The sequence below is a fragment of the Pieris rapae genome, chromosome Z (genome assembly GCF_905147795.1).
Source record: "Pieris rapae chromosome Z, ilPieRapa1.1, whole genome shotgun sequence".
In the NCBI taxonomy this organism is placed as follows: Eukaryota; Metazoa; Arthropoda; class Insecta; order Lepidoptera; family Pieridae; genus Pieris; species Pieris rapae.
Window position 1 is genome coordinate 3,222,496 of NC_059534.1, and position 16,362 is coordinate 3,238,857.

The 16,362-nt window shown below is 33.2% G+C and overlaps 1 protein-coding gene across 4 annotated transcripts in view; it reads right to left on the reverse strand.

The window, feature by feature from the left end:
- The window catches only part of LOC111003404, a 52,209-nt gene that overhangs the window by 20,298 nt on the left and 15,549 nt on the right, over window positions 1-16,362 (reverse strand). For 3 of the 4 annotated variants that reach the window (XM_045634188.1, XM_022273882.2, XM_022273883.2), the window contains exons 4-10: window positions 11,904-12,084; window positions 10,869-10,993; window positions 10,498-10,667; window positions 7,865-8,026; window positions 6,351-6,493; window positions 5,648-6,028; window positions 69-5,534 (exon numbers count right to left, since the gene is read on the reverse strand). In XM_045634188.1, coding sequence (XP_045490144.1) covers window positions 69-5,534; window positions 5,648-6,028; window positions 6,351-6,493; window positions 7,865-8,026; window positions 10,498-10,667; window positions 10,869-10,993; window positions 11,904-12,084 — 6,628 coding nt within the window. The remainder of the gene's footprint in view (window positions 1-68; window positions 5,535-5,647; window positions 6,029-6,350; window positions 6,494-7,864; window positions 8,027-10,497; window positions 10,668-10,868; window positions 10,994-11,903; window positions 12,085-16,362) is intronic. The other variant, XM_022273884.2, reaches the window with a different exon arrangement.

A 16,362-nucleotide genomic window follows, 5' to 3' on the forward strand; every position in this document is an offset into this window, starting at 1 on the left:
GTTTAATATAAACGTAAATAAAATAGTAAATTAAAAACGTAATATAAGTATGATAATAAAATATTTACCCTTCGATAATTTGTGAACTTTGGTTACTTCATCAGAAGCTAAAGTTTTTTGGAAGAAGTTTTCGATGTCTTTTAAATCTTCGAAAATGTCAAGATCGTTTTGTAAAGTATTTATATTATCTTGAATTGAGTGGATTTCATGAATAATGTCATTAATAAGACAAATGTCATCTTCACATAAAGAATATTGACTGACATCATTTAGAAATTTTTCACAACATTCTTTTAAAGATACAATGTTTTTTATCTTTAAATCAGATACTACGTGTTTCGGATACATACAGACATTTCCTTGTACTTCATTTATTTTCAAATTTAAAGACTTAAGTTGTTGTATTAATTTGGTAAGTGAATTTTGTAATGTACCACCGTTTGTAGACTCTAGTAGGTTTATTTCTGTATCATATACTCGGAAATGATTTCGTAGTATGTCCGAACAATCAGCTAAGCACTTGAGGATAATCATTCTTTTTCCTGTACCTACTGCATTTTTATAATCCTGATGGTTCTTAAAACATCTTATCAGTTCTTTTAAAAGTTTTTCTTTTTCTTTATCTGGATTATCACACATTTCGCGTTCAAGAAGAGACAAAAAATTGTCTAAACTGTCTGTTATCAATTTATTTTCTGCATCGGAATTTATAAATATGCATGTTTCGAGTTCTTGACCAACATTTTGTTCCAAATTTTCTAAATGTGGTGCTGCTATATTCACGATTATAAGAAAGTTCTGAATCAAATCATGTACATCCATTATACTGTCCAATCGCAAATAATTTGGAAAGTAAGACATAGAGTAATTAATTTTTGTTAGTGGTTCTCTAAATAATGCTTTTGAAATGGAGCTCGAAAATTTTATTAAATATAGTTTAATTTTTTCTAAGTTACCTTCAGCTTGATTCAAAATTTCTTCTAAATACATTAAATTCTCTGGATGTGTGTGTATTGATTTTTCGTTTTTAAATTTATTAATGTTTACTTGGACGGTAAAATATTCTTGAAAAAGTCTTATCACCTTTTTATGACTTGGTTGTTGCGTTAATAGCACACGTATTATAGTAAAACTGTTTTTAATATTTTCCATGAAATTTTGAATCAATACCGATTCTTTCTCCTGAGACTCTGTTTTATAGCTTTGGTTTGTTAAATTCTGCATAATTATGGCAGTATTGACGATCACACTTTCCATATTGCTTAGGTACTCAGATTCTATACATGTCAGAGACACAGACTGAGGAAAGTCCGTGTTTGATGCAATAAATAGATCAGGATTGTAGTGCTCCAAAGCCGCTATATGACTTGCCATTTTATGAATTCTTGTCTCCATTGGATTTTCTTTTGTAACAGTAATTTCTTTAGGACAGACATACTCAAATAAAGTATCTTCCATGTTCATTATACTTATATAGAGGTCGCTGAAAACGCTTTTGACTTCTTCAGCATTCAAATCTGGCGTGGTTTTCATAACTTGTAAAAAGTTCTCTACAGCTCTTACTAAATTATACATATTTTCATTTTTCGAAGCACAAGTTAATACAGTTGTTTTCGAGATAGATACAAACTCATTACACACATAATATAAGTCTTTAATTGGATCGGAGCCTAAAAAGTTTGTATGGCGTTGGACTGACAAAAGACATTTCTCTAAATGCTCTTTTAAATTTGATATATTTTTAACTATAGAATGTATTTTATTAGATGGTATCTTTAAAACGTCTTCGTAAATTGGAATGTTATCAACATCAATAACAGTTAAATGGTTTTTCAATTTAAATAAAGATTCGGAAATGTTTTTTAAATTATTGCTAGCTAAGTCTAGGTTAGAGACAGAACTTAATGATTCCATAACTAAAGGTGATAGGATGCTAACAATTTTGTGTTGTATTTCTTCTATTGTTTCCGTAACTGATTTTAAATGAGCGTATTCTTTAACTTCAGATAAAGTGTTTAAAGCCTCAAGAATATCTAATTTTTGTATCTCTAGTATATCATCATGCAGTAATTGAAATTCATTGGCAATTTCTGGTTGACTTTCTAAAGTATACATATTAGGAGCTTCCGAAAGTGTTTCTTGAATGACAGGTGAGATTAAATCGCCTTCAGAAGTAGGATCTGCTATTGTTTTTAAACACGATATGTCTTGTAAAGTAGACATTTCATCTAATCCTTCAATATAACATTGTTCTTCTACTATCAAAATGCATTTTTGAAGAACTTCTGATGAGGTTGCAATTTTGATACTGTTTTCATTTAGTGAGAAACTTTCATATTCTGAAAAAACATTTTCTTGTAATGCTTGTAAAGTTGTATACAATTCATAAAGCGGTTTTGCAAATACACCTATCGCATCGTCTTTAGATTTTGTCTCTCCTACTGTTTCAAGAAGTACTTGATTCAGGACTGTAATATTTTCTTGAATTGATTGCAACGGGTTTCCAATAGATTGTGCTAATGATATAATATCAGATGCATGAGAATTATCTTGTATGTTTTCTTCTAGAGATGCTACACAAAATTTAAGTTCTTCTAAAACCGGACAAGTATTTTGCAAAATTGGTAAAATAGAACAGAGGCTTGGAGTCACCTCTTCTGGGGAAATATTGTTAATTGTAGCTATTACTTGATCGATCTGTTGAACTACTAAGTTAGCTTTTGATTCAGTATAAAATTGATCCGTTGATATATCTTCACCTCGTTCTGAATTCATTTTAATACTTAGATCCTCCGCATAAGTTGACATTTTGACATTTTGAATATCAATATAACATTGGTAAACGCTTTTTAATATGTCTTCACGTATACCTTGATCAATACTAAGACATTTAAGATTTTCTTCAATAATGTTAAAGTTGTTTAGTATGCTTGTAAGAGATATGAACTTGCTTGATTCGAAACCTTTAATTGAGACATTAATTCTACTCACTACGTCACATATATGCAAAAGTGCAGAGTATTTGTCACTTTCATTACTTTCTATGGCATTTTCTAATGCTTTAGTTAGATTTTTATGAAATGTTGATACAGTTGTTTGAACATTTGGCAATGAGCTTAAAACTGGCAAAGAATTTTCTAAAGCTATTAATACATGTGCCATTCTTTGTAGGATTTCTAGTTTATTATCTCCATATAAAACATCAAATGAACCAATAGTGTTTTCTATATCGTTAATACGAAAAGAGATATCCTCCAAGTCAACTTTAATAACTTGTAACACACTTCCCAATTGGTCTTTATCATATTTTTTTTCTTTTTCAAAAGATAGGCTCTCAAATGAGTTTCTTAATTTTAAAACCGAACTTATAACGGTTTCTATTGTTGTTGTATTATATTTCGGCAAAGACGAATTTGATTCCTCAACTGATAGAAACTCTATCTGCTCTAACGCTGTCTGTAAGTCTTGTATAGACGATGACATATTAAATAGGATTGCCTCAGCATTATTAGTTTCATTGTAGCTTAACAGACTTTTTTTCAAAGCATTTTCAATAATACCCAAAAGAGAATTAAGCGGAACCTTTAAGTGATATATTGCTTTTTGGGTATTATTCAAATGTTGCTTATCAATTGATAATTCTTCTTTATGGATTTCATGGCTAAGATTAGATTTAGTAGTGACTGTGGTTTTGGAAATGGCAATTATATTAAGAATATCGTTTGCAAACAGTTTTATCTCCGTTGAAACCATTTCATCAATTAAGGGTGAATACTTGTCTGGAATTTGTCTAATTTTTTCTACAAATGTAGTTATATCTTCTTGACAATTATTTATTATAGAAATGCAAGTGTTATTAATCAGAGTTTTGTCACTTCCCACGTCAACACATTTTTCGACCATTGCCAAAGAGTTTAGAAGATATTTCAAGCACTGTGGAAGTTTAGTAAGTAATTTAGGTTTAGCATCGTCATTCTTTGATTCTTTAAAAGCATCAGTAATACTTTGTATTTCAGTTAAAGGATCAATAATACTGTTAATCATTTCTAGGCTTTTTGAAGCTATTTCAGCAGTAGGCATCGACTCAGACTGCAAAATAATGTCTCTTTTCAACATTTGGACTTTATTCAGAATGTTAGATAAAGATAAGCTAATAAAAATCATATTTTCATTTAAGTCAGTAATGTCAACTTCCCCTTTTTTAAAACTAGTTTTAGATTGTAAAGAATCGCGTTTAGCACTACTTGTTAGTATAGTAGTTTTATTTTCTATATCTATACAAGTTCGGAGCTCTTCTCTTAACAATACCGTTTTGGTAATATCTGACGATTCCTGGGTACCTACATCATCTTCTTGAGACGGTTTTGACTTTTGTTTCCCGGTGCTATGAGCACTGGCAAAAGTTATGCTTTCAGATAAGATTTGAGTGTCATCGTCTTTTTTTTCTTCAGAGAGCGACTGATCTCTTGATAAGCTGAAGTAATCTTCGCCACTTTTCTGTGAATCTGATTTTCGTCGAACTGGTTTTAAGACTATGTCAGATTTTTCATCACACAGTAAAGCCATTGTTTTATCAATATATTCATCTGCAACATCTTGATCAAAGGATAGTTGCTGCTGTCCATTTTCTTCAGCTATTGAAATATCTTCAATATCGGCCTCAGTTCTTAAATCTTCTTCAGGCGGTACAAAATAGTCAGGTGAAACATCTATAATGATAGCTTCCATTAGAAGATTTCCAGATGTAGATGTTTCTTTAACAAATCTTAAAGGAGGCAATTCTATAACATTATGTTCTGTGACATTTTCTGATAACTGATCAGCGTACATTTCTACTATTTGCAGTGCTTCTTCTTCTGTTAAATCAGGTGTTTCATAAAGTGATACTGAAACTTCTTTTCCATCAAAAGAAAATGATATTTCTCCTTTTTCATCTAAAGTTACATCAGCCACAGGTGTGTCATACATTTGTGAAGTTCTCTCTTCGTGGATTGTGCTTAATGACAAATTACGCTGTAAAATTTGGTCATCAGCTCTCTTCTTTTTAGCTTTTACTGTATCTTCAAAGCCTAGGAGAGAAGCTGAACTGGCAGCAATGCCCATGCAATTTTGCGCCTCACAGGTATAAGTTCCAAGGCAACACGTTCCATCTTGACCTGATATTATTCTATGTATATCACCTGGTTTTAATTCTTCTCCATCTTTATACCATTTCAACACAGGTTGTGGTACGCCAATTACTTTACATTCAAGATTTACAGCACCTTCATCTGATAGAATGGCTTGAAGGTTTTCCAAAAATCTTGGTTTTTTATAATGTCGCGGAATAATTAATTTTAAAAAACACGACGTAACACTATGACCATAGTCATTCATCGCTACACATTTCCACTCAGTTTGGTCCATAAGTTCTAAATTTTTTATATCTAAATAAAATACACCACGGTCTTCCTTTCCAAGGTGACATCGAGGAGACTCATCCATAGGCTGATCATCTCGATACCATAATACTGTTGGTTCAGGCGGAATGACAACTAAAATAAAAGTAATATTTTTCTTTTCAGTAAATAAAAACAAAATCAAAAATAAGAATAACCCCAAAGTTAAACAAAAATTTATGAGGAATAGGATCCAAGGCGGACATTACCTTTGATTGTGAAGCGGAATGGCTCATCAATTTTTACTTCAACACTTTTTAGTCCTTGCAAAAACTTAGGTGCTTGGTTTTTAGAGAACAACTGTAGCTTTTCCTCTTCGTTCAGTTGGTTCTGGATATCTTCAACGGTGAGTTCTGCTGAACTGCTAGCTTGGCCCATGCAGTTGCGTGCGATACAACAATATGAGCCGAGTGAATTTGTTCCCGTGAGTTGATACACGTCTCCAGGTTTCAGCTCTTGACCATCTTTAAACCAGCTGAGTATTGGGGTTGGGAAGCCGACAACTTTACATTCGAAAGAGACTAGACCCTCTTCGGTTAGGACTGCCTGTAGATTCTCCATAAAGCGTGGCTTTCTGTAATTCTTAGGCACTGCAAATAATTTATGTGTGTTAATGATAAAAAGCAAAAACTAAGAATATTTTATTGGCTTAGCAGTGAAAATATTTTTAGAACTTAAGAAATTCTGAAATATTTATGAATTTATAAAATCATCATTGAATCTCTTAAAAAATCATACATAATTTTTCACGTAAAGTGTTGATTGAATCTTACACAAATTTGTTTATTTAATAGTATTGTTATATTTAAAAGGCATGTAAATCAAACTTTTACCAAAAAATATATCGGTTCTTTAATTCGATTTATACAATCAATTTTTTTCAATTTGTGTCCAAGAAAAAAGTAGGTTTACCATCCATTGTGACACTGCAGGTTGAAATACCAACCCTGCCACCAGCACTGGTTGCTACGCATTTCCATTCTCCTTCGTCAGCCCACTCAGAAGCCGAAACTTCTATCATATAACCTCCAACGCCATCCTCAATTATGTGGTATCTATAAAATAGTAAGTTGAAACACACCTGGATGGAAAAAGTCTACTCGCAGTTTTTTATTCGTATTGAACATAAAGTAAATGATTTTATATCAATATTTTAAAAAAAATTGTCATACTGGTTTTGTTTCCCAGCTACGAGAACGGCACGAAATCGTATAATTTTTCTAAGCTAAACCTCATAACTGGGATATTTAAGCGTTGGTCATAAATACTCCATTTATAATAAAAAAGCGGCTCTCAACCGTGAGGTTCGATCCTCGGCTGTGCACCGATGGACTTACGTCTTTTATTTACATAACTTTTACACATTTAAAGAAAAACACTTTTTTAACGGATTATAGATATGTATTATTATATTTAAACTTATAATTATTTGTACATAATTTTAAATTTAAACCGACGTTTCGCGTGCTTTACAGCGTGCGTGGTCACGGTGACTGAAGACAAAGTGTTAAATGTCAAAAAGTATTACAGCTGCAGAAAATGTTGTGTTATCTGTATTTATTTCCCCGGAGTTGGTATCGACTAAAAGATGTAGGGTTTTTGCAGAAATTGCTCACGGTGTCCTCCATTTTCGCGGGTTGTTTATTTTGAGATTTTAATTTGGATATTATTGGATCCCAGGTGTTTGATAATTTTAGGCCGTCCTCTCTATTGAAATTGGCGTGTTTTTTGATTTCAATGGCTTCGCGTACCAATCTTGGGAAGAATCTTTTTTCTTTCGCAAGTACTTTCGGTTGGTCAAAGCGTATGTAGTGATTAGGCCTATCTAGTGTGTGTTCACAGACTGCTGATTTTGTGTGTCGTCTATGTCTTATGTCCGCAATGTGTTCCTTGAGTCTGCTGGACATATTGCGTTTAGTTTGCCCTATGTAATACAGGCCACAGTCGCAATCCAGTTTGTATATACCTGCATCTTGCAATGGGGTGTTACTTTTGATTGGTCTTAGGAATTGCTGAATCTTCTTGTGCGGCTTGAAAATTGTATTAATGGAAGCTCGTTTTAGGACCCGGCTAATTCTATCTGTAACTCCCTTCACATATGGCAGGTAAGCTAGCTGGCGAGGAACTGTTTGTGTCTTGTTTTTCTATGTGTGCATTTAATATTCGCTCGAACGGTGAACGAAAACGTGAGAAATTCGTCTTGCCTTAGACACTAAAAGCCGATGGCGTGAGCCAGGCACAGGATCACCTACTTGCGTATTAGATTGACAAAAAATCATGAAACGGATACAGAAATCTGAAAGCCAGACATAAAAAAGCTTGTAATGCTGCAGATTTTTTAAATAAAAATCGCCATTATTTTAGTACACGTATAGTAATATATCATACGTGTTCACTAGAGGAAAATGTCTTCAAAAACTACTCACCGTGTACTAGGATCAACTTTTCCTTGCTTATTGTACCAAACAACGCTACGCGGCCAGGGTGGCACCACGATTTGACATCTTAATGAAAGATGATCGCAAATTCTTACAAACTGATCTTCCAGCTCCTTTGTGAATATTGGCGGCGGATCAGATGTCAGGCCACTAAGCAACAAGAGAATATTTATCCGTTAATTATTTATCTTAATCATAATAAACAAGCCAGTAATTATGTGTGTCCATGAATTAAGTAAAAATACCTGCGCCTACTGTAGTGATACATAATATATAGTGTCATATATGTTAATCCTGCTTATATAAGATGTAACCGTTTTATACTTAAGATATTATAAAGCCAACCACTGAAACAGATACAACTTTTCATTTCTCTCCAACGTCCATCCTTACATGGCGACCCTGCCAGTCAGCGATCGGGTTCACGTTGCATTCCGATTGCTTAATAAGGTCTAGGGATTATAAACAGTGTCACTAAGTTGAAACTATGTGTTTATTAATATTGGTAATGTTCTATAACCCCTAGGTGGGGCAGAGGGCGTACAATGAGTCTCTATCGCGTTCGGTCTTGAGCCTCGTATTTCTCCTCGCTCCAAGTCCTTTGCCTCGTCTCCTACTGTATGGCGCCAGGTTTGCTTGGGACGACCTAGCTTTCGCTTTCCTTGCGGGTTCCAATCAAGCGCCTGCTTGGGAATATGATTGGAATCCTTTCAAAGTATATAAGTGTAACTGTCCAATTCCACTTGCGTCTCTTGATCTACTGACTGATCGGGGTTTCTCGGCAGCGCTCCCAAAGTTGCTCGTTAGAGATTTTAGGCCAGTAAATGCTCAGAATACGGCGAAGACAGCGGTTGAGGAAGACTTGGAGTCGGTGCGAGATGTCTTTGGTGATCTTCCACGTTTCACAACCATAGAGCAGCACAGACTTGACGTTGGATCCGAATATTTTAATCTTGATTCGACGCGTCAACATCCGCGACTGCCATACAGGCCGAAGTTGTGCAAAGGTTGCTCGGGCCTTGGCAATGCATGAAGTGATATCCTCTTCTGTACCTCCAGTTTCAGACACGACGCTTCCGAGGTAAATAATTTTTTAACGATTTCCACGCCCATCAGCATTGGGGTGCGGTTATCAACTCCAACACGCATTTATTTCGTTTTCCGGGTGTTGATTTTGAGTTCCGTAAATCCCGCCTCGCGTTGTCGGTCGTCTAAATTAGATAGCATTGTGGTTGTGTTTATTAATATTACTGAGTATTAATAACTGTATAAGCAAAATCAAGGTGAAAACGAGGACTATGGCTCGCGGTACCTACAAGCACCAGCGAGGGCAGTTCCGGTAAGGTACTTTAGGAGTTATGGTAAACGTGGCCCAAATAGTATGTACATACATAATAATAATACAGCTCGTAGTAGCCGTGGTCGAAACTACGTAACATCGATTTCGGTTCACGATTCACAAAATACGCTAGTATAAGTACCCCCTACTGAATATAAGTACTCACAATTTTTTCGTAAATAAACAGCAGAATCACGCGATTATTTATTTATTTGTTCATATAGTCATTATAATTTTATTTTTTAAAACCAGGTACTAAAGATTATAATTGGTTACTCGATACGGGTGCGTCACTTAGCGCGATAAAATATGAGACGTTGCATAGGAATAACATTCCATTCCAAAAGGGGAATGTAACAATAAACGGAGTATGTGGTGATCACTGCTCTGTAGGTTTTGTTGTTTTAAGATTGTCATTTAAGGACATGGGATTTATACACAGGTTTCATGTTTTTCGAGAGTTATGTTGCATGACCGATGGCATATTAGGCTTAGATTTTTTCAGATAGTATAACGCCAAATTGGACTTCGAATTAGATACTTTAACCTTATTGAATAATAATTCTGAAATTTATTTATGTTTGCAACCCAGTGTGAGAGGTGAAAAATTTATTTGCCAAGTACTTCTACTGACGTTGGACCTGATCAACCGAAAGTTGTAGAAATGCCTGCAAGGACATGAAATTGTGTGGAATTATTGTTAGTTTCTCGGAGAAAAATGCGTAGTATGAATAGTAACTGTAAGAGTTTTGGTTCATTTTTATATAATGAAAATGAAATGAAATTATATACTTCGAGATTATATACCTTCTCGACTTTGAAAATCGTGCATCGCTATATCTACAAATAATAAACGGTGTTGCCCTGAGTACAGAAAAGTTGCCTTAAAAATTATTATTTGTTTTATGGCACCTTACGGCTGGTTCACAATTTAGAGAGCTATAATTATGGAAGCTACTATTATTTTTATCCATATTTTTCCGCACTTTTAAAATATTATCATAAATGTATTTACTTGATAAACGTAATTCTTTAAACTTCCTTCGGGCTCCTTGTACCGTGTAGCAACCCGTTATTATTTTAATATTCTGTATTCAAGAGAAACAAGAAGGCTCCGGCATTCTTATATTAACGTTGCATTGAATACAATGCATCGACAAAAGAAAAACTATAAATACTATAAGGAACTATCCTTGGGAATCAAAAGAATCCAAAAAACAGGTTCCGAGATTGTGGTTTTAGAATATTTCTTGATTAAAGTTCAAAAGGCAAAGAAAATTACCCTGGCTTATCTGATCCTTCCTTGGAGCGTCCGATGACATGTACCTTCGATGAGGAATAGGCCCTCCCCATACAATTGATTGCCTCGCAGGTGTAAGTACCAAGAGAGGTAGGGTCATCAGCATTAGCTGTTAGTGCAAACACGTCGCCAGCTTTTATTTCTCTACTGTCCTGGAATAAAAGGGACGAAAGAATTCATTTACAATACAGTATTTATGTTCCTTAGATGAAAACTCACGAATAGTATTACAGAGCTATACAACTTGATAATTGTGTTATAATACTTCTTAAACCAAAAATTATACCGTATAAATTCGACTATAGTGCGAATTCTGCATGTAACAGTGAACATACAAAATGTTATTAGCTCACCTTAAACCATCTCAGTACAGGAGTGGGTACCCCGACAACCTTACACTCCAATGACACAGTTCCTTGTTCTGTGAGTATGGCGCGTAGTTCTTCTACAAACTCCGGACGTTTATATGCCTTTGGCACTAAAATATTCAACATAGACAATATTAATATTTAATTGGTTTGGCGTTTGCGGGTCACCCCTGTCAAATATGATTTTGTCACAAGCGCCAGGACATTAAACTTCAATATACTATAACAGTTGTATTGCTGTAATGGTAAGCTTTCGAAGCTTGTTCTTTGAGGTATTATAGGAGAGAATTAAATTTAATTAAAAAAATAATAATTAAAAAAATTGTGTTATTCAGTACTTAGGTTTTTATCCCGAAAAGCACAAAAACAATCTCTACGGGGTTTCTACCCCGTACTGCTTGCATTATTTGCATAATTCTTAGCATACATGCAAAATATACATGTGATGTATCTCAAAAACGTGTAGGCAATTTTATTAAATGGAAGTTATATTTGTTAAATTCAGAGAAATTACGAAATGTTTAAATATTAACAATAAGCATTTTAAATTTTTGTGTTTTTAAATTATAAATGAACAAATTACTAATATTAAGACAATAGAAATTACCATGCCATATTTGTGTCAGCATATCAATTGTTTTTAACGATTTCTTTGTATTGTAATAACGCGTAATGAAGTGTGAGAGGGCCTAACAGAGTTGTTCGGAGAAAACAAATATATATCCTATATTGAAAATCATAAGGTTAAAATAATTTATTAATTTCCAATCATGAATAAGATCAATTTTCGGAACGGGATTTCTCCTGTACCCAAAGTAGGGCATTTATGCAAATTTTCTGCCTATTTGTTTTGACGCGAATAAGGACGTCCATATAATCCAAAACAACTATAGTTATGATAGAAATTGTGTAGAGCACAGTGGGCAACATATTATAAAATTTAGTCGAAAAAAGATAGGACAACAATATATAGAAAAGACGAGCTATATAGCTGGCATGTTTTTTTTTATGAAAATATACCTAATACATTGAGATGTGCAGAGCAGCTGGCTCTTCCTCCCAAGTTTTCAGCAGTGCAGGTCCACCTGCCAGCATCGTCTACGCTGACCGTTGCAACATCTGCGCACCAGAAGTTGCCGTCGCGTACCAGAGCAATCCTCTCCGCCTCCAGAAGTCGACGCTCGTTACGGTACCAGGTCACCTAATAAATGTTGGTATTGAAAAGAATTGTAATAACTGTATGTAGGAAAACTTCAAAATAGCAGCAGTCCATACAAGTTAATATAATATAAACCTGTGGAAGCAATTATAATTTTGACCAAAATTTAAATTTGAATGTTACGCAGAACAGATAACGATGACGGAATTAAAAAAAAGGGAAAATTTATTACTTAGTAAAAAAAAGACGGTAAATGTCTAAAAATTGTTAACTTCTTTAGGCGCATGAGGGTAAAATTTTACGGAGGGAACGCAATAATAATAATATGACACGTCACAAGGATTGAGACCGATAGAGAGAGAGAAAGCGATTTTTTTTTTAGAAATTATAATTAGTAAAAAAAAAGATTGTAAAGAGACCGTATGAAATATAAGTATTTTAAGCAAAATAATTTATTGAAATCTCAAATGACTAATTCTAAATTAAAATGCCACGTGTTATCTTCGACGAAATAAATTCGAAAAAATAATTTTTTAATTTGTATTAATTTCCCACACTTTAAATATTTTAATGATAATTAAGTTCATCAAATTCTTGACATATCTTCCGTATTCCCTCGCTCTAATTCTCGGAAATCTAAAGTTTTAGATTTGTCTTAATATCAACAGGGCTTAAAAATTAGTTCTTTGGCAAGTTTCACTTCTGTTATTTGTACTTTGTACCCACGCACTTTCTTGTTTAATTCTGCAGACTTCTAAATACGGTATTGTATCTCTCGGTTATTACAATACGTATGACGTGGACAAGTTTCATATCGAGCGCATGTAGTGGCAAAAAAAAAAAATATGCGTAAATGAAATACGTTGTTCAGATCTTCTTGAACTCATACCATTTAATGTTCCTGCCAGGTCTCTACGCTTACATAGAACTTTTAATTTTCAGACTCCCAGAACCAACATTGGGTTCCGCGAGCCTCTTCACAGGATGTGTTCTTCCTTAGATTCAATCAAAAACATTGACCCTTTTTCGCACTCCACTACTGCTTTGTTTAAGAATAAAATAAAGCAACTCTTAATGTCATAACTTTATATTACTATTATGTGTGTTGTTGTCATGTATTATTTTTTGTATCATATATAAGTGTAACCTGTTGTGGATGCATCCAGTGTGTTTGTATTTGTTTTATTTTTGACTTTGTTTTTTTTTAAGGATGTCTCTGTTTGGTTTCCCAATAAATAAATAAATAAATAAATAAAATAACTAAAAGATTTCACTCAGGGATGTGTGGATTACAATGAAACATTCTCTCCAGTGGTTCCATATTCTATCTTGAGATTATTCTTTGCCTTGGTTGTAAAATTAGATTTTAAAACAACACACTCAGATGTAAAAACAAAACTCGTTTAAATGGACATCTTGAAGAGGATATTTTTATGCAAAAACCAGATTGTTTTGGGGATTTAAATGATGTTAAAATTAAAAAAATATATTTATGGATTAAAATAATCTTATATAGCATTGGTTTTAAAATCTAAATATGAACCTTGTTTGTTTAATAAGAGAAACAATAACTAATTTTCTAATGATTGTAATAAAGTAATAAACTTAAAAAAGTATTTAGCAAACAATTTTAGGATTAAAGATTTAGATATTGTAAAACAATGTTTGGGTATGCGAGTTGTGTGCAGTAAAAATTCTGTAAAATTAGATAAAGAGGCTTAAGGGACCAGTTGTTAACTTAATTTAAAATGTTGGATTGCATATCACACCAATGGAATGTAAACTGAATCTTAGTATAGAAAACAAATGTGTCATAGGTATTTTGATGTATTTCTCTTTTTTGATATATGATATTCAGTCAGTTACATGAGCCTATTTAATAATTGTTTTACTAAAGAACATTGGCAACATGAGAAAATAATTTTAAGATATTTTAAGAAATATTATGCTTATATAATAAGCTTTATATAATCATGCTAAAAATCCACAGGCTTGCCGATTAATTATTAGTATTATTTTTTATTTTTAGTGATCACGTTTTAAGTATTTCACACTTGTATATACATACAGCAATAAAGGCTATATTATTATAAGCATTATACTTAAAAATAGGACTCAAAAGTTAATTCTGAAATTACGAATTGGTTATGTTGACGTCGATTGGGGCAGTGGTGTTATTAGTAGGAGTTCATATACGGGTTATGTGTTTGAAATATCAGGCAATATCTTGGAAAAGCTGAAAACAAAAGGTTGTTGTACTTTCTAGTACAGAGGCAGAGTATGTATCGATATCTCAGAGTGTTGTAAAGAAACTATTTACTTACAAAACTTGCAATGTGCAATTATTGACAAATCTACACTATTATTCTGAACAATGACTACCAACGTGCACAAAAATTGTTATTGAATTCTGTATTTCATAACAAATCTAAATATAAAGATGTAAGATTTTATTTTTGTAAAGAGATTGTTGCTCAAAAGTTCGTAAATGTTCAGTACTTATGTTGAGCTGATATGCCAGCTGATTTGCTTACAAAAAGTTTAAGTTCAAACAAGCATAAAGCTTTTGTGAATGTTAGGGCTTATTAGTTGAAAAATAATGTACTTGTGTTATTTTCATATTGTGGCGGTGTTAGTTTAATATGTGTGGGGGTGTTATTATATTTAGTTTGTTAGTATACTTAGCATCTAGTGAGTAATGTAAGTCACATGTATTAGTTAAGGGTCTTTAAATAAATGCAGTTCAGCTTGTTCCAAGTCAAATAACAGACACACGTTGTTTCATTGATTCACCAGAAGCATTTAATTTTGAAGAAGTGCCCTTGACATTTTGATTAAAATGTATATAACATAATATTATCAGGGGCAAGGGTGTTTGCGTGTAATATTGGTACGAACCGGTACAAAATTTCCCGAGGGGGCGGCATGAAATAATTAAATGCCCTTTAGTTTGAACCGTTACAGACGATAGAATTATAGATCTAGTAAATTTTTGTAAAAACAGAACTCCCACATCGTATTTTAAAATAGAAGAGTTATGTCACACAGCTATGCACGAATTCCGTCGCCGTTCAAGGCTATTCGGGATTTCTCAATGGGTTTATTACTATAGGAGCGTACATAAAATCTTTTTTGATATATTGAGAGCCTCCTTCATTGGTTGGTTAAAAACAAAACAGTGGTATACATTGAGAAAGTCATCAATTTCACATCAAATTTCTCGGTTTACGACGCTATATTATGTACGTTCCGTAACAAGTTCAAGGACATGATGTCATGACCTGACCCGGAGCCTTGGGGGTTAGTGGGTCACGGGGACCTTGAAGTTTACGGTAAAATACTTTCGCTATCTCTTCTAAAATGCTAGATTTGCATTAAATTATAAATTTATATGTGATATATTATTCGCTTAACATAACATAATACAGTTTAAAAATTTTCAAGAAATTTAAATCTTTTTGCAAAATTTAAACCTGTACGTGACGGTACTACTAGCTACAGGCTAATTTCAGTACCAGCTTGATTCTATTTTAGTACTTAAAATACTGCTACATAATATTATGTCAACTAATAGACAGTTCAGGTGTTATGACCAATTCTTAGAAGCAATCTATAATTACCAATGAATCAACGGGTATTGCGATGAAGTACGAAATCCTAGGTTGTCTCTCTCCGGTCCGAATTCGAAACTACTACTCTTAGTTGCCTTTGTAATATAGAATTTTCTACTATTGTTGAACCGTCAAAGGAATTTGGTGACGAAAGATTCCGTTGGACTAAACGGAGAAGAAAGTTAAGCCCTTAGAAGAAAGTTTATATTATTATCTAGATTTGTAAAACTTTTGTACTTTTGTAAGGAATAAACTGAAAAACTATTGGACACATTTCCTTTCTACCTTTCAATACTACACCATGGCATAAGACAGGCTGTAGTTACTTACAAAATAAATATGTATATATATAGCCAGACTTTTGGAGCTAGGGCAGGCCGAAAGTTATTATTGAATTCATAATACTTTCATTTAAGGATTTTCTATTTGTAGAGACATATATGTCAAAAATATAGATATTAGATAGATAGTCATAAATAAAGCGAACAATAGAAAATGAATTACGCCGTTTAATTTGAACAACAAATATACTTATACCATTTTAAGAGGCATGGTTAAAAATTAGATTTGGAACTACATATTTTCAATTATCGCATCGCATTATAAGGTTGCTTCCGAGGAACCTTTGTTCATTTTGTGCAAACAGACTTATATCCGCATATATATATATATTTTAGTTAATAATTTTTAGCCAATAAATTATGATACG